At 37.0% G+C, this 27,778-nt stretch overlaps 1 protein-coding gene across 2 annotated transcripts in view; it reads left to right on the forward strand.

Moving 5' to 3' along the window:
* The window catches only part of LOC135324426 (EGF-like repeat and discoidin I-like domain-containing protein 3), a 262,585-nt gene that overhangs the window by 147,120 nt on the left and 87,687 nt on the right, over positions 1-27,778 (forward strand). For both annotated transcript variants that reach the window (XM_064500716.1, XM_064500717.1), the window contains one exon: positions 4,850-4,963. In XM_064500716.1, coding sequence (XP_064356786.1) covers positions 4,850-4,963 — 114 coding nt within the window. The remainder of the gene's footprint in view (positions 1-4,849; positions 4,964-27,778) is intronic.

Here is a 27,778-nt window from a genome sequence, read left to right on the forward strand (position 1 = left end):
ATCAGTTAAGCTCATTTTCTTTCCTACAAAGGTCTATGCTGGTATCAAATATGATAATAGAATGCGCTAGTCTTTCCTCATTTGTCATGATTTATTTACTTGAATTGTCGGTACCAAAGCTGCTTGAACTACTGAAAAAACACTTTAGGATCCCAGTGACAAGTATAATAACCGGACTTTCTTCTTTCTGCACTGATCATAGCTAATTGCTCCATAAGGATAGAATATGAGGATTGGTTTAAAAATATCTGTTACTTTAACTTCAATCTTTTTTTCACGTCATCCTCACAGACAATATGAAATATGTTGGAAAGTCGTGCATTTTATCCTACATATTTCACTATGAATGGTGAACCAAAGAAATTTAAATATCTTGAGAAGATATCTTTACACAGAAAAGCTTTTAAGAGGATAAATTACTACCTTTTTTCACCAAGTAAAAGATAGTTCATATGCTCACTTAATATTTTTCAGTTCACAGTGACCTTGATATTTTTTTCCCGCAAATGTGTTAGCTTGTATTAAAATGCTGAATAATCTGATAAAAACATAAGGTTAATGGGCTTTGCTTAAAAAGACAAAAGGAGTTGAAGTATTGTGTTAAATTTTATAAATACATATAAAGAATTTAATTTAGAACCAAGAAGTTCTGTTCTTTGGTCATTTCCTATGGTAGATTTTATTTCTAGCACATTGAGCTGTTACTTCTATTCTTCCTCTTTAATAGGCAGAAAATCAGCCAAGAACCAAGTGAATTTTTATTACTCCAGTATGTTATATCATTATAGGCAACAGAAAGCAAGAAAAGAGTGACACAGAGAAGCTGAGAGATCAGTAGCGATCATTAATTTTAGTATAGGACTCTGGAATTTTGCTGGTTCAAAGAACTGAAACTAGCCTCCACATTTAGTGAAGGTCTGTCCTTGTATTTCTGTCTGCAGCAAGAGGAAGGGTATGGGTACAAAGTCTGCATATTATGTATGTTTTGCTCGCATATGATACAGAATCCAGACATGGTTTGGGCAAATATAAGTGGAATTCAAAGGCCTTGTTACCTCCCAGTTATTTCAGTAGCATAATTAAAAACAATCAGAAGCATGTCCATATTTATTGGGAAGTTAATTTCACAAAACACACCTAGAGTAACAGATACAATGATTCCTCTAAAAATTTAGTTTCTAGCTGTATGTGTCACCAGCTTGTTCATGCTCCTTGTTTTGTTTGCAAAATTGATGCTGCAGAAAATCATGTACAGAAATATTGTCCTATGAATACACAAAACGCCTTGGAACCCAATGTAGCTTTTACAATAGGTATAATTGAAGTTGCACAAATACAACTGATGAAATAATGTAATAAATTAGTATTTTCTAGCTCTATAAATGTTCAGGTAAGAGGCACTGTTACCTTTTGTTATGAGTTGATGATGTGACCCTCCCCCCCCCCCCCCAAATGTTATGAAGGTGTTGGGTATAAAGGATCTTAAAGCAGTGTGATGGGATAATTACACAAATTATTGTAATGGTGAAGGAGTTATCTTCAGACTGCTTGCTGAAGCAACAAACTTCAGTACTGCTCATTGATGTCATTTCAGTGTAATTGTATGTTTGGCCCCTCTTTAACTAGATCTGAGCTTAGCTTAGAGAGGTCTAAAGCTAGGTCTCAGAAGAGAGTAAGAAATGTCCTACTGGGCCAGAGCAGGGGTCCATCTAGCCTGGTGTTATCTCTGAGGAAGAGGCACAGGAGGCTATTTAGCGAGACCACATGAACCTGGGCAGTTTCTATGATCCTTTCTCCATATATTTTCAGCACCTGCAGGCCATTGATTTAGGCAGGTTGAAGGGTACATTCCTGCCTTCTAGCATTTATGGACTTGTTGTCCATGGCTGCTAGTATATGAGTAAGCTAGTGTTTTTTAGCTTGTCTGATCAGTGGGTGATGTTTGATGGCTGCTATGTGCTTTAGATGAGTAGGAGATTGCTGAGGCTGCTCTGAAGGTTGTGATCATGTTGTGCTGGGACACAAAAAAGAATGTAAACTGTTTCATGGGACAGCCATATAGAGACCAAGCAAGCTATTCTGCTGGTATGAGGAGGTAAGGGAAGGACAGGAAAGGCACATGGGTAAGGAATGGCAGGAAACAATAACAACAGAGATCAAGCCTGCCGTGAGCAGAACGCTTTGTATAAGTATACTCTAAAAGGGTTGAATGCTTAGGCTTATCTTTTGACTACAAAGTTAGATAAAGAACTTTCTGATAAAAACCTTTCATTAAAATAACCCTTAGTTTGAGGTGGAACCTGGGGATGCATTTTAACTCTGAGATTTCAGACTTCCATGAAACTCCATGTAAAACCTAAGACACTTGCCTACTGAAAAGTTTGCAAAAAGTTTTGACCAGCTCTTATATATGGGAAATTGGTAAGGGATATCCTGTTGCATCAGTACTTTGACTTCCTCTCTGATTTTTCCTTTATACCCAAAACCTAATGCTTCCTCAGCAGAAGTAAAGGAAAGATTCTGGACATTTGGATTTGTTCTGTGATACCTATACTCTAAGCAGAATCTTATGAGCCCGTCACTTCATGAAATGGAATAACCCACATGCTGTGTTTTAAATGTATTACTTCAATCACAAACAGATGTCTTCCTGACATAATCTTGGCAGAGCCACATATATCCAGTGCATCTGGGTTCGAATAGTGGTTTTGCATAAAATAGGTGGGTGGTTGCAGGACCATATTGTAAATTATTTGTATACTCTGAAATGTAGCTGTCATTTAGTTTCTGAAACTATTTAGCTTCTGAAATGAGCATTGCTCATACAGTTTTTCAGGTACCCTTGCTATTCTTGTGCTTTGGGTTATTCTTAAGCCAGTTTGTTTCTTGATGGGATAAAATACATCGTCAAGGAAGTCATAGGCATCAGTGCTATTTTGCACATGTGAAGGACATTAATTATACTGCTGTACACAATAAGGCTTTAAAAAAATCTTACAATAGTTTCTTTTTCATCATAAAGCTACTTCCACTGGCTTTTCTTCCTGAATTTCTTATACAGGAAACCACAAAGCCAGAAAGTTTAATTTTGGCATAAAAATGACCCTTAAAGAAAGGATACATATTTGGAGTGTACAAATAAAAACTAATTTTGCATAGCACTGTGGGTATGTGGAACAGATATTAACAGAGTATTAAGGGAGCTAAATGGAGTAACTAAAAAAGCTAGAAATTACACATTGCTAGCTGTATGTTGAGCAGTAAAAACATTGTTGGTGCATACAGCAGCCCAGCTTAATTCAACAGGAAAAGGCGCACAAGTCACTTGTTTCATTTAGTGCAAAGCTTGTAAGTTAAAAGCCGCACAGATTTTTAGATCTGCAGGAAAGGCTAGATATACAGGTTTTTCTGTAGACATCCGAAAATCAGTAAGATCTAGGCAAGACTTGTGTATTAAAACATTAAATTTTTGTTTGTATATTCCTAATAAGGATAAGGAATCCTATTAAAAGTACAGAAGTTGCATGCTTATCTACCAGAAATCAAGCTACTTTACTGACATCCCTGCATTCTGCCTCTTCTGCACGTCTTGTTACCTCAGGTTTAGTCATTCTTGTAGCATCTTCTTTAACTTGTGCTATTCATATATGCCAGCCCAAACCAATTGTGCATTTAGGGGTAGAAGCAGATTCAACATGACAATAAGGCATATTGTTCAATTTGCAGTGTGTTTGGACCACCAAAGAATGCAGCTAGTTTAGCTCTGGTATTAAGTGGCCTCTTATTTGAACTTACTTCTGTACTATGCATGTGCGTGCTTTATCAGCAGCTGCATCCAGAATGAATATGCACTTAAGCAAAACTCAGTGAAATAAAATTATAGTAGAAGTTAAAGATTGCTTTCCTATTCACTGTTTACAGTGCCTAATGCAACAGGACTGCAATTCTTAATGAAGCTAGTGTGGGCTACCGTATTTTAAATATTTAATTGTATGCATTGATGCAATTCTTGGAGACAATGATATATATATCCATACAAAGTCTCTAGTTTGTACAGAGTAAACATAAATGCACAGACTGAGAATTCTAATTATGGGATATCATTATCTTTCACATGTCTGTTTATGTTGACTGAAAAATACTATATTGCATTTGAGAAAAAGAACCTGATATTATATTTGAAGATTACCGTACTGAAAAACACAGAGGAGTATTATTCTCGCAGCATTTGACAAGCAGGTGCTGAAAGAAGGAAACTCAAATAAAATTAACCACCTTTTCTGTCTTTGGAATTTAATAAAATTTGCAAGCTCCTAGATCAAGCTATTAGTTTCAATTTGTCCACTAACTCATGCACAGAAAGGAAAGTTTTTAGACAGTTAAGCAACCTTGTCAATTAGATGTTTAATGAATTAAGATGAACTCAGAGGCACTCTTAACTGGCATCTGTTGCTAAAGGAGAAGTAGCTACATTTCTCAAAGTTGCAAGTGTCACTAAATAGTACTCTATTAGGACTAATTTAATTTATTTTTTAAGACCCAGCTGTGACTTGTGGCTCTGATACCCTCCAGGAGTGGCATAGCAAGTCCCTAAGCAAAGCTTTTTATTCTGTTATTGCAAAAGTTTAGTACGTATTTGAAACTAGCTACATTTATATGAGATTGCTTTGGCTTTCTCCCCGATACATACGCTGCTTAATCACGTTCATTACTGAAAGTGTTTGATGGACAGAAGAACGTATTTCTTCTAATATCAGGCATATAAATACTTTGTGTTACAGCGCTTTAAAACGTGACCTTATTTCTTTTAGAATTCTTTGCTAATCCTGATGTTATATGCTTCCTGCAGATGTAAATGAATGTGAAGCTGAACCTTGCAAGAATGGTGGAATTTGTACAGATCTGGTTGCCAACTATTCCTGTGAATGTCCGGGTGAATTTATGGGAAGAAACTGCCAACACAGTAAGTATTATGATGATTTTACAGCTCTTTTTTAATGTTTATATTTTCTTTTATAGAAACAACCACATAATGCATAGAAATAGTTGTAGTCTGCAATAGATGATGCTTAAATAGCCATGATATTCTTTTCAAGATGAATGAAATACATGATATCAAATCTATCAGGCGTAAATTGATACGGTTTTCTAATATGGTGCTAACATGGAAATATTTGATATGTAAAATGATTAGCTAGGGTGTAGATGAAAAGAAGCAAATAGTGTCAAGAATAGCATAAAGAATAATATAAAGAATTATTCAGGCGAAGGGTTCATCTAGCCAAGTATCCTGTCCTCAACAGTAGTCATAAGCAGATGCCAGCAAGTGTAAGAACAGGCCAAGAATATATGACACCTTCTCGGAGCTTTCTCCAGCCTCCAACTATTTTCAGCTCAGGGGAGTTCCTGGGCCTGATATGTTTTGTTTTGGATTCATTTATTTATTTAGTACCTCAAAAAAGACCTCATTATAGTCCAAATGCTTGTCCAGTCTCCTTTGAATTCACGTAAACTTTTCTTATTCGTAATACACTCTGGCTGGGAATACCAGCAGGTTATCTACCCAATGTGTGGAAGTAAAACAGCTTCTTTTGTTTTGGTGCTGGTTCCTACTCGCCAGGGTTTGATAGCCCTGCATAAAAGAACTGTTGGGCAAGGAAGGGACTGCCCTAATGGGAGGACAAAAACAGACAGATGGAAGATGGACTCGCGGGAGAAATCTTACATGGTTTTGTTAATAACTTTGATTATGAGTGGACTGTAAAGATCTGATTCCTATAGTCAGAAGACACTGTGAATACAGAGGAGTCCTTCACATGTGAAAGACTAGAACTGGAATAGTAGAAATAGAATGAAATGCTATGGTACAAAGTGCAAGGTATCTGAACTTAAAAGTTAATAACCGCAGACAGGGTCTCATGAATCTGAAATAATATAGAAAAGAAAGCCTATCTGTTTTAGTGTATCCAAGGCTGATTGTCAGTTGCTGATACGATGGAGTTGTGAAAAAGGCAAATGTAGTCCCAAGGTATGTCAGGCCTGGTACCTCATGGAGAAAAAAGAAAGTATTTGTGCTATTATACCAGATACCACATTCAAAATACCTGAAATTTTGTAGCCATGCACATTCGAAGAAGGTGATTTCAAATAAGAGCAGGTTCAGAAAGATCTAATAAGTATAGCAGGAAAACCTAGACTGTGTTGCAAGTTGTATACTAAATAAATGATGTAGTGGTTAGCAAACTGTAACAGAGGTGAAGAATATAATTTATTTTTCTATGTTCACATTGTAGATGTGTGGGGAAGCAGGGAAGAAAAAAAAAAAAAAGGTGGATTAATAACCGCAAATGATAGGCTAGGAATTTTTTCATGTAGCTTCAGTGAGTTCCCAGATTTACAACAGACAAAAAAACTGAGGCATCCAACATAAAGTGTACAAAATTCTAGAGAGAAATCGTAGGTAAAAATTTGATTTGAGAGCTTTTACATGCTTAGATGTCTACCTTAGAGAATTTGTGTGCAGTACTTAGTTACTAAATCTGACTCAAGAACTTTATGATATAAAAAGATGAACTTCTGTTAAAGTTTTATATAAAAGTTGTTGATGGATCATTTTATGTACTTCATTTATTAAGGGCAATTGAAATGCCATTTGGAATTCTGCTGGGAATCACATCCATCTCCTTAAGCTTTATCCCTTCTGGTTTTTGGATAATACAAAATTACAGAGTGATCATTATAAAAATTGCTCAGGTTATACATCATATGAGAACAATTTGCTCTTTTCCTAAAATGGATAGTCAGAGCTATAGAAAGTATAAGTTTCCAGTATATTGAACTAGCTAAAGAATTCTGCTAGTGTCAGTAAAGCATTATTGAATGGCAAAATAGGTACCTGTAGCCTGTCTTTTAGGTGTCACGGTGGGAGGCTTTTTATTCGTAAGCAAATCACCCACTTACTGATCTTACCTATTTTCACTAGAAATGCTTCCATAGATAAGTGCTCACAGGTGTCACCCAGGACTCCATCATCCAGCCCATAGAGAAAAACAGTTTAAGATATTTGAAAGGATAATTCTCTTGGGTGTCAACAAATTTTTACAATTATAGTAAGTATAAGATTTTAAACAGCAGTCAAATTGCTTTGGTATAGATATTGTTGCTTTTACATACGTGTAACAAGAACAGTGATTCTTAAATGTGCTAGACAGTAACAGCTGATTTGTTAGCTCCAGAGTGTGTGTGGCTTGGTAATTGAGTGGGTATAGCAATGCTACAGTGCAGTAGTAAAAGGATTATGTTCCTTACTTTCTCTGAGTAAAGGACAAGCATGTGGAATTACCAACTACCAGGTATCTGAAGGACATAGAAGGAATGTAAAATTAGATGTGCTATAAAGAATTAAGAGAGAAGTAATACATTCCTTACATCAGTAATTAGAAAATATTGTAAAATACAGGTATTTGAATACTTCAGTTATACCCCTCTGTACTCATACTATTCAGGTAAGTATATGAAGAGTTATAAATAAATAACAGATAATTAAGGATGGAAATAAGGTTTGTACTCACAGTAGATCATTAATGAATTGCCCCTGTGTGGGAACCTCACCACATTCTTCTCACACTGTGGTGCAATTCACAAAACTTTTAGCATTCACTGCTTTTGAGCTAGCTTTAACACAGGTGACATTAAAATGTTAACTCTCCTTGTTATACCAATGTATTATTGGGCACTATACCAGCTCCTATAGCTGGGGTTGTGTACATCCATTTTTTTCATGAGAAGTTTTATATCATTACACCTAATTATGTAATTACATGTAGTAATTACACATTCTAATTACACCATTAGAGTATTACACATCTTTACAGTAATCATGTAATTAAATACTGTTACACTAATTATGTAAATGACTGATTGCCGTCTCAGAATTACCTCACACAGCTCAAGGATTGCTAGTCCACATCATAAAGTATGTGAAATATCCTAGATAGAAAAGAGAAAAGACTAATTATGTCATGCAGTCCATTTTCCTGTCGTTGCAAATCTGTTCTCTAGGATGCATTTTTTAATATTGCATGTAGATTGATATATCCCAAATAATGATGCTTTGTTTATTGACTTGTCATGTTACTCATCAGCTTAAAGTAGTTTGATGTCAGGGAGTTTTTCCTGGTGTTCAGATTAAATTTTCTCTCTCTGTCTTTTCTTTTTTTCCTTTTTTTTTTTTTTTAACTTTAGCCCATTTCTCTTGGCTAGTCTCCTAAATATTTCCTTTCAGTTTTATCTCATGTTTAGCACTTTCCAGATTTGTGAAAATGGTTATATTATACCCAGATTCTGCAAGTTTGGTGAAACACCCACCCACGATGCTTCTGACTCATCCCAAGAGCCTCTCTGAATAACTAGTGCAGCTGAAGTGGGAGAGAAAGGCTTGTAGGCTTGTCTGAAACTGAGTACTGAGAGATTTCCTATGCTGCAACTCCTTCTGTTGGAATGGTTGGTTATAAAGAGTAGAGAGAACTTTTCAGGATTTGCACAGCTGTAACACTGAAGTGCCTCATTACTTTGAAGAGTAAACCACATTTGAACTACTATGACTATCACCTGTGTCTGCTTCTAAAGTGGATGAGGTTTGGGGTTGCTTTCTGAGGGCCCATGACGGTCTCAGAAGATAGGAAAGGAGATAGGAAAGGAGATGGGGCCAGCTGATCTCCTGGTTAGTTGATGTGACTCATGCTCCAACAGTGCTCCTGTTCCTTTTGGACCTTCTTATGTTTTATTTATATATCTTTCTCATTTTGAAGCGCTGGCCTATCCTCTCAGTTTTTTCAGAATAGATTTAAATTCACTCTTCTTCCTTTCTTGTTAGATACTGTCATCTGTACCCACTCAGGAGTATGTGATACTAAAATCAGCTGTGTCTCATTGCTGGAAAACATGAGATGAGGCAAAGTAAGAGTAACGTGGAGTACACAAGCACTGATGGCTTCCAAAAATATTGAGTTATTCTGGAATAAGTTTATCAACCTTTTAGAGGTCCTTCAGTGAGCATCTGGTATTTACAAATTTGTCTGCAGATGTTTAGTAACCACAGGATAGAGAGAGAGAAAGCCTTTTCCCATCCCATGAAAGTAAAAACTAAGCTATATTGTTTGCATATTACTTTCCAGGTTTCTCAGGTCCTCAGCATTTCCTAACTGGAGATGAAAATCCTACTGTTCTTGCACGCTGAACCTATTTCTTGCTTCTGTGCTGAATTCAAGCTATCAGTGATGATTACCTCCATTACAGCTTTCCTTCGTCTTAGAGTCTCCATAAATAAGTACTAGTTCCAGCACAGATTCTCCTGAGATTGAAGTCTTTTACTTGCTGGATCACAAAATTCTCTTGCAGGCAACAGGGAGCCACTTTCAGTGGTGTTTGACTGTTTTCATTATTCAGTACAAATCTATATTGTTAAAATCTCCCATGAGCAACCTAGATTGCAAATTGCAGTAATTTGTGAGTAGTTCCACAGATATTTTTTGTTCACATTTTTCTTTAGAAAAAGGTTGTCTACAGTGGACACCTAATTTCACCATTGTGCTTGTGGAGTTGTAGCTTGCTGATTGCTAAGTGTTGCTGCCATTAAAGCATATGGCAAAATTTCTCTTGTTTTTTCTTTGAAGAGGTGGTTAAAATTAGTCACTGTAAATATTTTTTACATATGCTGCAGCCCCTTAACCTCCTTTCTGCGTATTTCATGTACCCATATGTAGTGAGACTACATTTAGAACAAGTGTACCAGTGTGATTTGTCTAGCGCCTCACAAATCCTGCTAAGCAGTGTACCTTCACATTATTTTTGTTTGTTTCCTGTGCATGTACTTTAGTACATTACCATGTGTTTATACTGCACTTGGTCATCTTCTGCCTTCCTGTCTGTGGAAATTAAGGCAGCGTTTTTAATTTAAATGAAAACGTCCCTTCTTTCAGTGTCTTTCTTACTTAAAATAAAGAGGCTTTCAAGACTACTGTTTACATGGAGCCTTGTACTCCCAAACTAGTTGTTGTCATCCAGATCATTTTGATGTGCTGTGACTTTAGAATCTTCTTTCTTCTCTCTTTGTTTTGGCTCTTGGACATTTTTCTGTTTTAAAAATCATTTTCAGGAGTACAGGACACCTGCTACTTTCATGACTTGTAGTGTGGGAGGATGAATTAATTTCACAGTATTTTTGAACAGACTGTGTTGGTTCTTTTGGTGTCTTTTTTTCTATTTCACTTCTAAGCATGTTTCCAAGGGAATGGCTTCATTTGCCGGGACTTTTTGGCATCAGGTATGTGTTATCTGAACTTCTCTGTTTGATGCTTACAGTCTTCACTGGGACATGATTATTATTCTCATCCCCAGCTCCAACTCTTACCAACCCTGACTCAGCAGCCCAGTGTTTCGGAAAGCCCCCACACTTAGGTTCAGAAAAACCCTATGCAAAACAAACATGACAGGGGAGCATCAAAAGTGCATAAGAAGAATAAAACAATTCATGAAACAAAAGCTGTATGTTCAGGGGAGCGTAACTTTTATTTAGGTATCTAAGTGGCCTTAACCGTGCTATGAAATGATTATGGGAGCATCTTGTGTGATACCTTGTGTATTGCTGGCTAACAGGTCTTCTCCAGCTGCCCTGTGTTATGGTCAAAATTATGAGCAATGAAAACTGTGCATCTGGCTAAAATTTATCTTCCAAAAGCCTGTATTTTCAAAAAAAAGGATAAAAATGAGACCATATCATTTCCCTGAATTAATAATTAGAGCTCATAACAAGCTTTCTGGTGAATTCAGCTAGTGAAAATGTCAAGTTAACATTAAACTGTTGAACATTAGACTGCTTTAAAAAGATTCCCTTGCAACCACACCTCACCTCCTGAGTGCCTATTGGGGAACTTGGGTTTCAAAGTGTGAGATTTTTTAGGCACTTGTAATCTGCAGTATGTTGTGGTTTAAAGCTTGTAGTGAGCTACTGCAAAACTGAGGTCTTGAAACTCATGTAAGCCACAAACCTGGGAGTGTGGTAATCTCACGAAAGAAACTCCAGTCCAGATTGTCACCAGGAACCTGGAATTTCTGGGATTTTCAGACTTTAGAAAAACTTATATGGGGGGGGATCCCGCAGGCCAGTAACCTCTGAGAACCTGCTAATGCTGACAAAAGGTGATGTCCTAAGAGCACTTCCAAAGCTGTGAAGGAGTTCAGATGCTCTATAGTTCAAGATGTTAAATATTCTCATTGATATCTGCTAATTTTTCATATTTGCTGGGATAATTCTGGTTTTCATTTTTGATTAGCAAAAAAGAAGAATTGTATATTAAGAATTGAAGTTTCTTGAAATATAGGCTCCTGTATTTAAGTTAAGAGCACTGAAACCAACTACAGAAGAAGTACGTTAGCATATTGGTTGGTCCAAATATATGTTTACTTTTTTATATTGGAGTTTCTGTTCTATAAAGTTACACTCTGCTGATGTATGTAATTGTCAAGAACACTAGCCCTGACTTTCACTAGTATAATTCGCAAACAGCTGTCTATGGAAATGAGTAGAATCACAGCTATACAAAATCACTGGGAGATCAGAAGCAGACTGATTTCTTTTTATTGGTCATATCATTGTGGGTAATCAGTGTCACAATCTCTGCACATTCTTCATTTTCATTCTTCTCGCCAATATGTACTAAAAATGTTGTTAAAGCGCAAGCTAGATGTAAGAGAATTAGATGACCCATAGAGGGATGAACAAATTAACGGTGCCCTTAAACTTGATCAAAACAGGTTTTCTGTTCCTCTCTTGTTTTTCCAATTCATTAAATAGGTAAGCTCTTGTAACTACTTTAAAATTTCAGAAATTTCTAGACAGATATTTAATATTTGGTAGGAGCATGGGACAAAAAAATCCTACCCCTGTATTTCATTGCACCACATTGTAAAGTAGGAAATATTTGCAAACTGGCATAAGCCAGCCCTGCTGCCAACTGAAGCAGCCTTGCTTCAGCCCATCTCTGTCTTGATGCCTACGTGGCTGCTCATGCCCAGCTGCCATGTTCCCCCGTCACTGTGCCTCTCCAGTGCTGGACACTGAAAAAGGCCAGGGATTTGTCCCAGCAAAAGACTGACCCAGGAAATAAAAAACATCATTAATCAACCAGATCAATACCTTGATTTAGTGAAATGTACAGCCACATTTATACCGGGCTGATACAAAGGATGGGTGGCAGGCAAAGATAAATGGCAGGGGACAGAGCGTGGGTCTGAAATGAAGATTAGCACCAGCTGAAAAAGTAAATCAAGGTACTGTCTAGTGAAGAGAGTAGATACTGGGTTTCAATTCATGTCTAAGGCAAAGCTAAAATTTATTTTAATTTTTGTTTTGTTTCTTGTTTTGTTTCTCTTCAAAGACTATAATAGCTGGAAATAAAAAGAAAAAGCTAGAAGCTTCCCCTTGTTTGCCATGGATGCAGCAAATCAAAAAAAGTGAACATATACATTCCTGTTTGTCATTATTTGGGATACAAGCTCAGGACTAGCTGCATGGAAAAATTAAGGAGAATTTATAGATATGTATATGTGTGTGTATATGTGCACACGCATATCACCCTTAAAGAAATTAGTTCACTTTTTTAAGTGAACTTAAGTTAGGTTAGTTGATTTATTACTCGTATGATGTCATTGCTGGTTTAGGGAGTAAAGTGTGATTAGTCCTACAAAAATGGAAGAATGGAACAATTCTTGTGCCTGAAAAGAAATGTATCAATTTAATATAAATTTAATGGTAATAATTGATTTATGACCTCTGGATTACAGAAAGATCATATAGCAGAAACTTATTAGAAATATTTTTTGAAAATGCAAGAGGGGAAAATTCTTACATGTTGAATGTTATTTTAGCCTATTTAATTCCACTCAATCTTGGCAATTTGTCACATCCGTTTTTTGAACTTATTATAAGAAGAAAAATAATTATTTAAGAGATTAAATAAATGCTAAAAGACAAGCTGAGTGCATCACTGGTAATGGTGATGCTTTTTCCTTTTCCTTTTCTTTTTCTTTTTTTTTTTTTTTTTTTTTTTTTTAACTATTTCAACTTAGCATGGGTGGAACACCGTTTATATAGCTGCATTGGACAAAACCCTCTTGAAGATCTTGCTGAAACTAATGAGGTTTGCTGAGGGTATATAGTTCTGAGAATATGGTTTGGCTAGCATGTCTGTGTAATATATAGGTATGAAAGAGCAGAGAGGCAGAAAATTTTACAGAAATGACAGAATACATTGTTAAAAATGTAATGTTCTCCCAGGCATTTCGGTGACCTAGTGAAAAATACTAATCAAACTCTCATGCTTTTAATATTGAGTCTTCAAACAACAAAGCGCAGACAGGCCCTTCCACTACAGACCCTTTTTGTCCAGGCATCCCATTTAGGACACAAAGGTGTGCAAAGTTAGGCTCAACTAATCTGTTGCTAGTTAGACCAGAATTGTAGTTTTTCCTTTCAGCACAATAGGAAAATGAGACTGAACTCTCAGTATTTGATGTTGAAACAAAGTCTGCAGTACTGTGCCTTTGGGTATGTTTTCATCTTGGTCCTGGTGTACTATACAGAAATGTCTCGCTCTAAAAATTCTTTTCTCAGTATCTTAAAGTGATTTGGCAGTAGAGGGTACAATTTTCATTGTGTCCTCTGACAGAAGCTCCTTGTACGATATTCAGACAAGCTCCTGGGACCAACAGGCATATTTTAGACATTTAATCATCTCCTTGCTACGTGAGTCTCCTAGTACAGCTTTTGGGTTGTGTCGATAACTCCATTATGAAATCAACCCCATTTTCTAGCATGTGTAACTTGACTTTGTAGCATCTCATTTTAGCTTGAACTGCTTTATTGCAGAGACATCTTTTCCATGTTTTCTTGCTTCCACCTACTGATCTGTCTCTCTTCAGCTTTGTGTCATTCTTGACTCATGGTGCCCCTTAATTACCCTCTGTAAGGAGATAGGAAGGTTGTGTTGGGGTGAGGATGCCCTTCCCCTACCTGTCTTCCACCAGTTTGTTTCTGAAGACTGAGGAAACAGGATGACCCTACGTTTTCTGTAATGTGCTGCATGACTGATATTAACAAAAAAGTAGAGGAGAAAAAAAACTTATTTTAGAAAAATATCCTCTCTTCCTGTGTAGGAAGAACTTTCGTGTGCATTTTTGTGTGGCAAAGCCTATGCCAATGCATATTTCAACATTTCTAAGCCTTAAAAAAAAAAAAATTGCAGCACACTTATTTTCGAAGTAGCCTCTATAGCTGTTAAGAGCTCGGTATGGGTCATAATGCATGTTCGTTTTCAAGTCCTCCTCACAGAAATGAATAATAATTTGCAGGTAAAGAATTGGTACTATAAAAAGAAATAAAAGCCAGACTGTAGCCAGAAGAAGCAAGCTGAAAAAAAATTACTGGTTATTATGACTAAAAAAAAGTCCTTAGGAGTATGGAAAAGCACCTTGAATGAAAGCACTAATGATTATAAATATATGAAAAGAACAATTTACAGCTGCAGCAGGCTCAATAAAGTTCCCACTAGCCAAGTCACAAGACCATTTTTTCTGTTTTAGCTATTAGTTCGGTTGGAAAATATCTTATTTTAAGGCTTAGTTTTTATAAAGTATAGGTCGTTTATTGCATAATATAAATTCCTCACAGAGGGTCACAGAGGGTTTGCCATCTGAGTCAGCTGGATTTAGTCTGTTGCTACACTTTGGTAGACACAGACATGATGGAAGAGAATAAGACCGTCTCTAGGACCATCTAAGCTTCTCATAATGAAACTGCCTTGACATTTGCTATAGTGAACGATGGAGCAAAGGGTAGAATTCCAGGTGAGTATGGCATAAACCTTGCAAAAGGGGGAGGTTTGAAAGCTGATTCACATTTTGGAGATTCATTTGGACTCAAAATTCAAGCCAAGCTGAGAAGGGTGAAAATCCATGTAAACTAAAATGAAAATGGAATAAAACATAGTTCCATGAGCCCTAAATGAACTAAAATCTCCAAGATCAGCCTAGCTCCCACCTGCAGCTTTCAGAAGGAGAAGGGAATGCAATCTGTTCAGTGATCATGCCCTGCTGAGGCAAAATTCACAACTCCTGCTGGTTTGGGCAGACGGAGAGTCCAGCAACGCTCCTCTTCCAGACTTTGGTGCAGTGATGCGTAATACACCTAGGAGGGGAATGAGATGCTAGTAGTTTACATCTATTTTAGCCCCTGACCACCACTATGCTCATTTGTTGCATTCCATTAGATAATCTGGTGGCTTAAAAAAAAATGCAGACCATCTCCAGCATCTAACCGTTGATTATATACAGAAGAAAAAGCAGCATGTAGTTCATCACAACTTAGTCTGCTTTTTAGCCTTTTCAGGGTTCAGCATTGGAGAGGCAGTCATTCACTGCCTGCGACATCTGAGGCAAACGGCATACTTCTGCGGCTGCAGGCTGCTACATAAACAGTGGCCTTCAGCCTAAAAGCTGCCCCGGGTGGGTGAACCCCTGCAGCTTGGTGGATCAGCAGCCACGGTGTTATGTAGTCAAGGCTGTCACCGCTTTAAAATAAATGAAGAGGTGAACAGATATGAAAAATTCTACAGCAGCGCAATACCAAAAAAGAAAGGCTTAATGTCTTTCTGACATGCTGTATGTAAACTGAGACTCAGAATGAGGCAAGTAAGTCTTCAAAGGAAAGTGTAATTGAAACTTTCAGAGTTCACAACTATCTTAAAGGATTATTACTGTGCTGAGAAAAACTGAGTTACTCTCAGTTCAAACCCTTTTCATTTATATCTGTGATTGTTTTCTACTATTAATGATAAATGCTATTTAGGCAGCTTTTCGGTTTGTTGTAGTTACTTAGAAATTTTGTTTACAAAAAAGATGTGAAACTTTAAACCTTTAAAAATGATGATCCATTCCTAATCCAGTGAAGTCTGTTTGCTAGAGAAATGAAATTAGCTGAGCTTACTCATACATACAATTTTCCTTTGCTGACAAGTGTCTGTAGTTGATACAGTTGATAGTTATGTTACATGCCTTCACTGAATATGAGTTTCAGTGTGTAGTTTATAATATTATATCTGTTGTTATTCTAGTTATATCTCTATTCCAGTTTGTTCTCATGTTGCTGAATTCTAATTTTCCTAATTAGTCTGTTCCTGGTCTTATGCAATCCATTTTTACCCATCCATGTTTTGAAATTTCAGCTTAAGCATAGCATAAAAAGTAACCATATTGTAATTCTCATTACATCAAAATTAGAGAAAAACAAATATTACCGGAAAAATTATTTCCTAGTATACCCTTGACTTTGCAAGCAAATTTGTATCCTCACATCCCACTCTGTCCAAATGTGATTCTTTCTTTTTCTGCAAGGTTTCTAAAAAGTGTCACTTGTCTTCTGGATAGCAGTAGAACTTCCATACAGGAAGTTATGTACAGATTTTACTGTGCTTACTGAAACCTCTTCCTCTTCTACTTTTCTTCGTACTGTACCTTCCAATCTATGAAAATTAAGTCAGTGACAGTGCCTTCTTGGATCCATCAGTGTCAACGCATGAAGAAGTCTTAAAATTCTTTTATATTTTTCACAGTATCTTTAATTTTTCCATTAGGTGCAAAATTGAATAAGTGTTATTTTTTTGTTCATTCTTTGACTTAATAAGTCGTTTCCTTGATAAAAAGCATGATTAGGACAATCCTCAAATTTTAAATTCCTCTCCCAGAATGAATGAGGTGATCCATTCAGTGTCATCTCATCTGTATTGAAGTCAATGTCAGAACTCCCACTGAGTTCTCTGCAAGGTTCTCTGGGGTGCAAATTATATGGGGACCTTGAAAAGCTGTGCCTTAGCCTTAGACATGCAAATATAACTGTTGGAAATAAAATATTATTTAATAATGAAATGCAGCATGGTCAGTCCCTTAACCTAAGAAGTTAAATCTCTCCAACACCAACTGCACATTGATTTAAAGACTGATACAGTAGTAAGGTAATTCTGGTTTTTGATACCGTTCAGTATTGATATTCAGTGACAGAGAATCCTAATCTTAGATGCCATGACATATTTTAAAGGTGGGGTTTGATTCCCTATGGAAAGCCTAATTGGCAGTCATCATGCATCCTAGTGACATTTGTGTCACCTTTGCCTCCTGTACAAAGTAGAAAGAGAAAGAGACCCCAAAGAATTCACCAAGATAGTTTGCTCTGTAGGGAGTTGCCTAAGTTAGTCTGTATGAAAAGTTGAGGAAAAGTGTAAGACTCAAAAGTACCCCTCAAAGAGCGAAAGGTGTCTCTAGACCATAGGGGCACCTGCCTGAAGGTCCCATCGTATAGACAGGAATATAATACAAAAGAGCACTTCCTTACAGGGAGGCAGACTGGTCACTGCACGTGTGTGGCCTAAAGATGGGGCCTAGCAAAAAGGATGGGGCCTAGGAAAAGCAGGTTCTGGTCTTGCATGCAATTAGCATTTTTTTATGCATAGTAGAACATCTTCGTAAGAAGACAGTGTGATAGTCCCAACCCATAATTCCCAACAGACCAGTGGCTGGGGCATTCTGTGGGAATATGAATAAAGTGTGATTTCAAATTTGATCAGATAAAGAAGAAATCTGAATCATTCTCTTATGCATACTAGTCCTGTTCACCTATACTTACCTCTTGAAACCCCCAAGTCAAGCTGCTCTATTTTCCAAACTTCAGTTTATTCTTCCTAGTTTTGTCACAAATGCATGCTTGCTGAAGAGATACTGCATTTAAGTGCACATATTCCACCTTGCAGTGGATTTTGTTTTGTATTACTGAGATTAGATGCTCTTGTGCAAGACAAAAAGTTGAGAAATGCAGAAATTCCTTTGGTCTGTCAGTCCTGTGAAGTAGCAGGTCAGCATCCCTCAGTGCTACCAACATTGCAATTACTTGGCACATGTTTATCCGAAAGATTTCAATTCACGCAAAATTTTGCATAGGGATGCATAGACAAGTAAGGCATTAACATGTTTCCAGGGTAATATGAGCTTTTTTGCACCATCACTGTGGACAAAAATAGGACTATTGTGAATTTAAACTGAAATGTATACATTTTTATACCATAGCAGTAACGGTTTTTGAGAAGTTGTTATAAATAGATTGTTAACCAAAGGTGTAGTATATTTGCTGCTTTACTGAATCAAAAGAATCAAACAGCTTGTCTGTGGTAATTACCTTGTAGTGCTTTTGTATGCAGCTTTATTTGGAATTTCTTAATATGGTGTTGTCAGCAGAGTGGGTTCTCGTGGCTCTCACTGAGAGCAGAGTTGTGCTAGTTTATGTATTGCTGATAGGTAACTTCTCCTTTGCCTTTATAGTATATCATTTTGTGAATAAATCTCTTTACATAGCTGTATGTGAAAGTTACTAAGTCAATCTATAACTTTCTAAATGGCTAGACATTTTTTAAGTAAGGTAAGAGGATTTTATCCACAATAAATTCAAATCTTTATTTATGCAAGTATTTTAAAAGTTCCATTGGAAGAAACAGGAAAATGCTAAAAGACTTGGATTTTGGTGACTGGATGGTGTTGTTTAGTATGTCCTATCTCTGCTCTAAACAGCTGCAATATAAAAGTACAGCTTTCTAGTGGCTTCATTGACAATGTTTATTTTAGAGGATTTTCAGGACAGGGAATATTATTTGTTAGTTTGTCAGCTTAAAAAGTACTACGCTTTTCTTGGCAATCCTGTAACAAACGTTTTTCTTTCCATGTAATATTAAGCTATTGGATAATTAAGTTTCCTACAGAATGCCGAGTAAAGAGCCTATAAACTATATTAAAGGGAGATGCCTTCTGAAATAGTAGCTTTTTCAAGTCTAGTTTCTATTCCTAATTGAACTGCTGTACTTATTCATTATGTATGCAGTGTGTTTTCTTGGGGAGTCATTTTTTAAATAGGCTATTAACATGAATAATATAATGGATTCCTAACTAGATTTCACTAGCATTTTATTGCTAATTTCATAAGAACATAAAAAACATCATACTGGGTCAGATGGTTCAACAGTCTGTCTGGCCTGCAATCCTGACTCTGACAGTGGCAATGACAAATGCTATTTAAGGAGAGCATGTGCTCTCTTGGCCACTTTCTTGCATTTATTCTTCTTGTATCTGCTCCAGGTTCACAATTTTTATATTAGGAATATTAGAGGATACATCCTTGACTATTCTCTTTAGTATCATCTATGGACCTATTGCATATGAATTTGTCTAATCTCTTTTTGAACCTGTTGAATCTACCCCTGAAACTTCTTGTGGCAGGGCAGCAGACTTCAGAAACTCACTACCCACTGTGCGAAGAAGTATTTTCTTTTATATGTGTTAAGCTGATATATGAATTTCAGTAAGTGCTCCCTAGTTTTAGTATTGTGGGATGTGATGAACAGTATGGCATTCACCTTGTCTACCACCTCCATGTTTCTGTTAAATTCAATCATACCCCTCCTCAGCCTTCTCCTCTCCTACTGAAAAGTGCTACATTTTTTTATTCTCTTTTCATAAGGTAGATGCTGTATCTCTTTAATCATTTTAATTGCTGTTTTGTACACCTTCTCTAGCTCCACTCTGTCCTTCCAGACACTGGAACTGCAGAGTATGGTCATACAAGTTTCATATACCTTCAAAATGATACTCTATGTCTTGTTCAAAATGCCTAACTTTGTGTCGGCTTTTTGGCTGCTGCTGCATGTTGAGCCAATGATTTCAGAGAATTGTTGATGATGACTCTGAGATCTCTATTCTGAGTTGTAACTGCCATTTCCAAGTTCAGTATTGTGTAGGCACAGTTTAGGCTTTTTTTCCTGGATGTATTATCTTCCATTTGTGTACACTGAAGTTTATCTGCCACCCTTTTGCCACTCACTCAATTTTTGTATGTCTTTCTGGAGCTCACCATCAGAGTGGCATTTGATCAAGAAAGCTACCTTCAAACCTGTTGATTTCCCCATTCACACTGTTCTCCAAGTCACTGATGAAGAAGCTGAACAATACTGGTTCCAGCACTGATCCCAGGGGATCCCACTGCTGACACTTCATCCTCAAAAGTTCCTGTTCTTTAATTAGATTTCAGTTTATAAAAGGACCTTTCCTTCAATCCCTGGCAATAGCCTTCTATGTGGAACCTTCCCCAGTGCTTTCTGAAAATCCAAGTATACTATGTCCACTGAATCCCCTTTATTCCTGTGTTTATTGCCACCATTAAAGAACTCCAACAGGTAAGTGAGGCAGGATTGCCCTTTGCAGAAGCCATGCTGGCTCTTTTCCAACAGATTGTCTTTATCTAGGTACTTGATTGTCTTTATCTAGGTACTTAGTGATCCTGTTCTTAGCTATAGACGCAGAAGCTTACAAGGCACAGAAGTAGAGTCACCTTTCTCTAGTTCCTACAATGCACCCAAGACCTTTTTTTTAGATAAGAGCAGAGCATTGATTTATCATTGTATCCCTGTAGTGAGAGCCTCTGAATCTGGTTTCTTCATCTATGCAAAATTTCTAGAAGCACTAAGTAATAAAACTACATTAACACTGGAAAAAAGCAAGTCATTATTAGGTGACAAAAAACTCCAAAAACCCTTTTGATGCCTTTTTTTTTTGTAAATCCTCAGACAATCTAAGAACTGCCTAACTTTTTCCCCAGCATAAACCTTATAGACCAAGTAATAGACAAGACTGAATCTTACAACCTAACTATAAAGTTATGAAGAGAGTATTTGGTAATGGAAGCACATGATAGTCACTTAGCAGTAATAGCACTATTGAGAAGTAGAACATAATATTCAATTTCTTTATATTTGATTAGTTCAGGAAGACATTGCTTGCACATATGAAGTGTGTTGACCAGTATGATAACAGAATAATGTGTTGCTATTTGCTGAGATGCTGCATCAGCACAAAAACATTTACTCTGTTGGGGAATATCAGCAAATAGGTAGCAATTCTTCCCATTACTGTCTGAAAAGTTATCTTCTGTTGCATGGAACTTAACTAATCACTTCATTTTCATGTCAGCTCCTAGAGATTTGAAGCTTAACATAACATCATTTGAAAAGTTTGCTTGTCTGGAAGTGTCTGTGTGCTCATTAGTTGCTGCTGATGCAAATTGGTAAAGATGTTGCCTTTGACATACGCTATTTTATGTGGAGACATGAAGCAAGATTAATCATATTCTTCACCTTAGTGCCAAGTACCACAGTAGCTAGTAATGTATTTTGAATCACACTTCTGAAATAATAGCAATAATAATAAAGATGTTTGTAGGTCAGGAAAATCCATTTTGTTTTGTTTTAATTCTGTGAAGCAAGCTTATGGAGATAAATGCTTTATGTGCTTTTAACCAGATTTCAGAACTGAATGGCTCTATAAATGCACCATGGCCAGGCAAAAATGTGCTATTCCATTGTGTAGTTAAGAGTCACTGGGAAGCTATAACCTCTGTGACTTTACATTTTTATCTGCTATCTAAAACAATAAGTGACATTGTATGTACTACAAGTCTACTGAAGTAGATTTTTATACTAGACTTCAGTCTAGTAAAGTGAGCTTTTGTAAATTCATTTCTGTGTTTTTATTTCACATAGTGATGGACTAGAAAGAGGGACACATGGTCTGTTACCGTGTCTCAGAGGAAGTACTGATTAATTTTAAATTCCTTCAGGGGAAACACAAATATTCATTTGTCCTTGCCCTTGGGGTTAGTCTTCAAAACAACAATTAACATGAGTTGCTACAGCCATGTTACTCAGTATGATTCAGATCAAAACACTGGATTGTGCAAAAACCACTTGAACTACATAGATTAAGTGAATAATTTGATTAGCTGCAGAATAATTAAAATAGCAACAGATGAAAAGTGTGAAGTTCAGCTTGTGGCCTGCAGCTGTATCCCCGCTACACTATGCTCATCACAACCCTCAAAGTCCAATTCATACAATGAAGGTTGAATAGCTAAAGTCTAAAGCACCCCTTCAGTTGAGCTAGAGATTTTTAGTTATGGATAAAGATCCGATTAGCATCACCAGATTTATAGCTAATGTAGATGTGTAGTATTCATCATCCCTTTGGGGAAATGGTGACTTTTATATTCATATTAGAGTTTTACAGAATTCTTGTGTTTAAAAAGTCAATGTTTTGTACACAGTTCTTGCATTGCTTAGGACTCATTCCAAGTGAAAATCTCTCTCTGTGTAGGAGGGACTGTAAAGAGCTTAGGCTTTGCTTGTGTTTAAAAGTGATGGATTAAGAGATGGGATAAGAAGCAAGAGCTGCCAGTGAGGAAAAAGTAAAGAAACTCTCATGATCCTGAGAGAAGAAGAGATGGCATTAAGAATGTCCTTGACAAAAAAAAAGAAACAAAAAAACAGAGGCCAGTTCATTCAAAAAATGTATTTGTAGGAATATGCCTGCTGTGTTTATGTTATGTGCAGCTGTATTGAAACATTGCTAATCAGTGCTCCTGGACTACTGAAGCCAAGCCAGGAGACAACTCATCAGAGAATGAGCTGGGATATGTGACTCAGTCCTTCACAACAGGAATGTCATAATACCTCCAAACGATATGTTTACTTTGCGCAACTCTGACCAAAGTAAACTGAATATAAAAAAAACAAATAGAGCACTTCCAGTAAGTTAAGACTTTATCTCTTCTTCAGTCTGTCAGCCTATGCATTTACATATATGGTCTACATACGCATGCAAAAACAGGGTCTTCTGGAAAATAAGTCTCTTTGACTGACAGTCAAACTCTGCCTTCTCCTGAAAATGAAGATGTGATTGCTGTATTTAGATGTAATGAAGAATTGAAAATTCTTCAAATTTCTTAAATGTACTAATTATCCATGTGGTAACAGCAAAATTTTAATTTGGTATATGTCCCGATCCAATATCGGGAGGTTTTCATTACAATCCCAAGGATGAGATTAAGACACTAAAACCGGTCAAATATCATACAAGCTTTTAGCTTTATTTTCCACGGAGTGGGGGGAAAAGGTGGGGAAAGGCAAAGGGGAGGTAAGAGAAAGAGAGAGAGAGAGAGAAAGAGGTATCACCACCCATGGATCCAGCGGCGTCCCGTTGGTCCTCTTCACCCTGGGCGTAAGTTTTAGTGATGTGCATGCAGTAATTACAACTCGAGAAGGGTCCGACCCTAGGTTCCCGCTGAAAAGTTCGGTGCCAAATCAAGGCAATTTAAATAAATAAATTGTAATGACATGCGTGCACTAGTTACAGCTCGAGTTGGGTGCCTCCGAAGAGGGACCCCGAACAAAGAAATCCCTGGGCAATTATACTTTCCAATCTAAGCTCTCCACCCTTCACACAGTAGTTTGGACCAATAGTAATATTTAGGTCTGGGGTCTCCTGCTCCTTATTGGGTCCCTAGGTAGGTTGTTTACTGTTGCGGTTTCTGCTGACAGATGTGTCTTCATTCTTCAGGTCCTGCCCTTATCCCTCAAGGCCATGACAAATTAGCACTGCCCCAGCAGTGATAGTAGGTGTTATCCCCCAAGGTCCAGACAAAGGGGATATAATCTGGACCCCGAGATAGTCCAGACCCCTCCCTAATCAGCACTGTTTCAGCAGCGAGAGGAGGCCCTGCTCCCCAGGGTCCTGGCACCCAAGCGGGCCTCACTTCAAAGCCTTGACATCCTCCCTCCCGGAGTGTGAAGCATAGGAATGCAAACTGCTGGTAACTCCCTTACCATTCCTGCCTGCACCAGCTCTGGGGCCCTTTCTCACTGAACTAGGGAGTGCGGCCTAAGGCTTCCGCAAATTTAGCTACTGATGCTAAGCAAGTTTTATAGAAGTTGTGCTAAACGGCAATAATTTACAGTCCAGGTCCCAAAGTCTCTGCCCGATCGTGGTCTGGTTCAGCACAGGTTCGGTGTGTCCTGGGTGGTCGCAGGGAGACCATTTCGGGGGTCACAGCAGCTTAGTCCTGTTTCTGCCAGGGACAGATGGCTTGTTCGGGGTTATGGTTTGCTTGCACCTTATGTACCAAGAAATGTTTAAGGCAAAAGTTCACTCATCTGTCTGCCACAGTGTAGGAAACCAAACAGAATATCTGTATATCGGGTGTCAGTCTAAAAGACTGTGACTAACTGGGACTGAAATGTATTTGTACTTAACTTTAGCCAGATAAATATGAACAGCAAGCAGTTGTGCAAAGTGTTCTGCTTACGAATGGCTTGCAGACAGAAAAAGTGCTAAATCAATGAGCAAATTATTTATTATTATTATTTCATATAGTACTGTATATTACCAGATAAAGTGAGCTACTCTGGGCCAAATCCTCAGCCACTATAAATCAATATTACTGAGAAGTCAACAGAACTATGTCAGATTATTTCAGCACAGATTGGAGCCCACTATGTTGGTTTGACTTTGCAGAATTTACCAGATTGCAAAAGGATCTGCAGTTACAACTTTAGATACAATATAGACAGAGCAAGGAGTCGCTTGGTATTTCTATGCAAATAGCTTTCTGAGGTTTGGTATGTGTATTTCAACATGAATTACATAGTAATTGCATATAGCAATTGTCATATCAACTTCTTTAATTATTGTCTTTTTCAATAGAAAACCAAAAATCTGGCAAACTATTTGCTTGCTGTTATGCTCATCTCTTCTTTGGTATCTGTTTTTAAAAGATCTTTTTCCATGAAGTCGCACTATATTAACTGTCTAGTAAATGTCTTTGCAGAAAAATGTGTCATTATATATTTTTAATGTGATGTCTTTTCAGTGTTTTTAAGACCTGTCTGACTCACTTCACTCAACATTAGCCTCTTAAAGTTACGTACTAAGTTGAAGATAACGGTCTAGGCTCACTCCTTAGTTGGTAGAAACAGAAAGGATGGATCACATCTGTTTCAAACACCTACTTCAGAGATCGAATAATGGAAATCATGGTTTAGAGATGCCCAGTTCTTTCCACAGGTAATAGAAAGAGCCTAAACAACTAGCTCAGAATTGAGACCTAACTTTAAGGTGGTTGAAGTTGGATGGGATGAATCTTATCCATTATTTTTGCATTGTTTGATTAGCTATTTCTTAATATAAACATTTTGGAATAGTATCCTCTTTATGGTGAAAAGAGATGTTGATAAAAAATAATGGGGTAGAAAATCTCTATATATGCATGTTTGATTTACGTTTAAAATATTTCATGGAGTCACAGGTACAATGTTTCATTTTACTACAGAGCTATAGTAATGAAAGACTTCTTTTACTGCACATGTTCAAAGATTACTTTGTGAATCTTTATTCTGAATCTCTTCCACCCTAATAAAAGTCCGTGACCTTTAAATTAATTCTGTATTTTAACATGGCTTCAAGCTCTGATTCTGAAAGCTGCTTTACAAGGATATAAGGTTATACCTACATCAAATGGCTTGCAGAAACAGGATCTAAATTCTGATATCCAAATTTACAGTTATTAGTAAGTCAGACATTTTATAGAAGATGGAAACAGCTTAAAGGCTGAGAGCTGCAGTTTCTGGATAGCTGGATTCAAATAATAGTTGTTTACATGCAATTAATGTTCTCTATTGTCGTTATAGCTCATATTTAGCATATCACTTCAGCATTATATTGTATATTCCCATATATTTAATTCTTTCCAAAGGACATGTTCCATCACAATGTAGAATTCATTTTAGTGCTGCTAGTAGTTTTTAAACAATTTCAATTTCAATGAATACATCTTGTAACTAGTAATATTGTCATTTCTAGGAACTGTTGCTGTTCTTATGAAAACAAAACACAAAGACAGAAAGAGTGTATCTAGGCTGCAAAATGAGATTTGCCATTTGAAAAGCACATATTCTTCTCTGTAGAGGGAAACGAACATTCTCATTGTCAGGCTGGCTTGCAGGAATGCTAATTACACTGATGTAATCTCATTGATTTCCACTGTAGATCTGCCAGGAAAATGCAGGCTTTCAGTGTAACTGTATCTTGTCTTTCCAGTTCTACTTGCTAGAGAAAGTAGTTTTTTCAAATATTTTTTCAAACTTTTTGGAACAGACAAATTTTCAGATGTCATGAACCGCCTTAAATTAGCACTAGTTAGTTAACACACATACACACACGCGTGCACACACACACACACTCTCTCTTTCTCTCTCATCATCTGGTTCCTGTGACCAATCCAGAGAATCAGTTCAGATCTTCAAAACAGTCAGCAACTGGGGTTGGTCCAAATCCAGATGTTTCACTCCTACTGATAAGATTTAACAAAAGTTATAAAAGAAATCAATAAAAATTCCTGTGCAATTAGCACCTGCGAAATTAGCATTCCCACCAGTCAGCATGACTGCGAGAATGTGCATTTACATCAGCTGGGTTACTCCAGTAGAGAGGGAGAATATATGCTCTTCAAGTGGTGAACCTCATTTTTCAGCATTGGTATGTATATTCTTCGTCTTGCTGTTTTTTCCTGGGACTGCTGACAGCTCCTGGAAATAGTAGTATTACCAGTTTAAGACATATTCATCTATTCTGTTTTTAAAATTTTTGGTTCTTCTAGTACTAATATTGCCTTGTGACAAAAACATGCGTGTCCTCCAAAATGAGCTTAGTGAAAAGGAGGGGATATACTCCAAATAATGCATTTGCCACAGAAGTAAGTTCTTTAAATCTGGTATGTTTTTTCCACTCCACAACCTCCCTCCCTCCAATATTGTAGTCAAGGCAGATCAAAGTAATATAAAATCAAGGAACTTGAAAGGTGGAGCTGTCTGTAGCTGTCTGAAATCAGGCTGAACTTCACAAAATACAGTGCCCGATTAGCAAATTTCCTAACGTAACTGGAAAGCTGCTGAGTTTTCTTTTCTTGTATTCTTTAAGGAAATATTTCTAGCAATACATGAGGAAGGGAGAGGTGCATGGATTGTAGAGTATTCAGTAGAAAATAAAAAGGATTATTTTGAAATCCTGTAGGGTCCCTCATTTTGTTTTTACGTGCCTAAATAAGTGATTGGTTGTGCTCTGTGCCATAACCATTTACAATGGCTGGAAATACAGGATATAACTAATAGATGCACAATGATGCAAATCTCCTCCACCCGCTGGGGCCCAAGTCTGTATCCACAAAAAACTCGTGCTTGGTAAATAGAACTTGGTACCACATATTTGTTTGGGTCTTATGTGTGACTGTGATCACATGTCAATTACTCTGTATTACAACTTGAAAGCTCCTATGAATTTAACTCCTATGATAAGTATGTGGTTTAATTCTTGTGTAAAGTATTTCAGTGTTACTCCATAATTTCTTTTTTATTCAGATTAATTTTAGCACTGTTTTAATGGCTCTGAGTTATGTAAAAATGGTTAATGTTGCTATTCAAATTTGGCAAAAATGTTACTTTTCACGGTTCCAACTTGAAATGTAAAAATCATTTTTCACAGACTAATACATTTCTGTGTGAGAGATTGGCAAGGCAGTTTGAAAAACTACCCTAACTCGTTACTGCAATATAATTTAATCTTTTATTTTAAAAAAGTCATAACTGCTGCTTGAAAATACAATAAAATTAAGGTAATGCTTATCAGTGAACTGTTGAATGCTGTAACTTTAGTAACAGCATAAACTCGGAGGAAGCATTTTGTGTTAGGCAGTTGCATGGCGTGTATGTCCTTTCTCAAATCAGTGTAGAACGATAGTAGTTTTCTG

This window comes from Dromaius novaehollandiae, chromosome W (assembly GCF_036370855.1).
Source record: "Dromaius novaehollandiae isolate bDroNov1 chromosome W, bDroNov1.hap1, whole genome shotgun sequence".
NCBI classification, from domain to species: Eukaryota; Metazoa; Chordata; class Aves; order Casuariiformes; family Dromaiidae; genus Dromaius; species Dromaius novaehollandiae.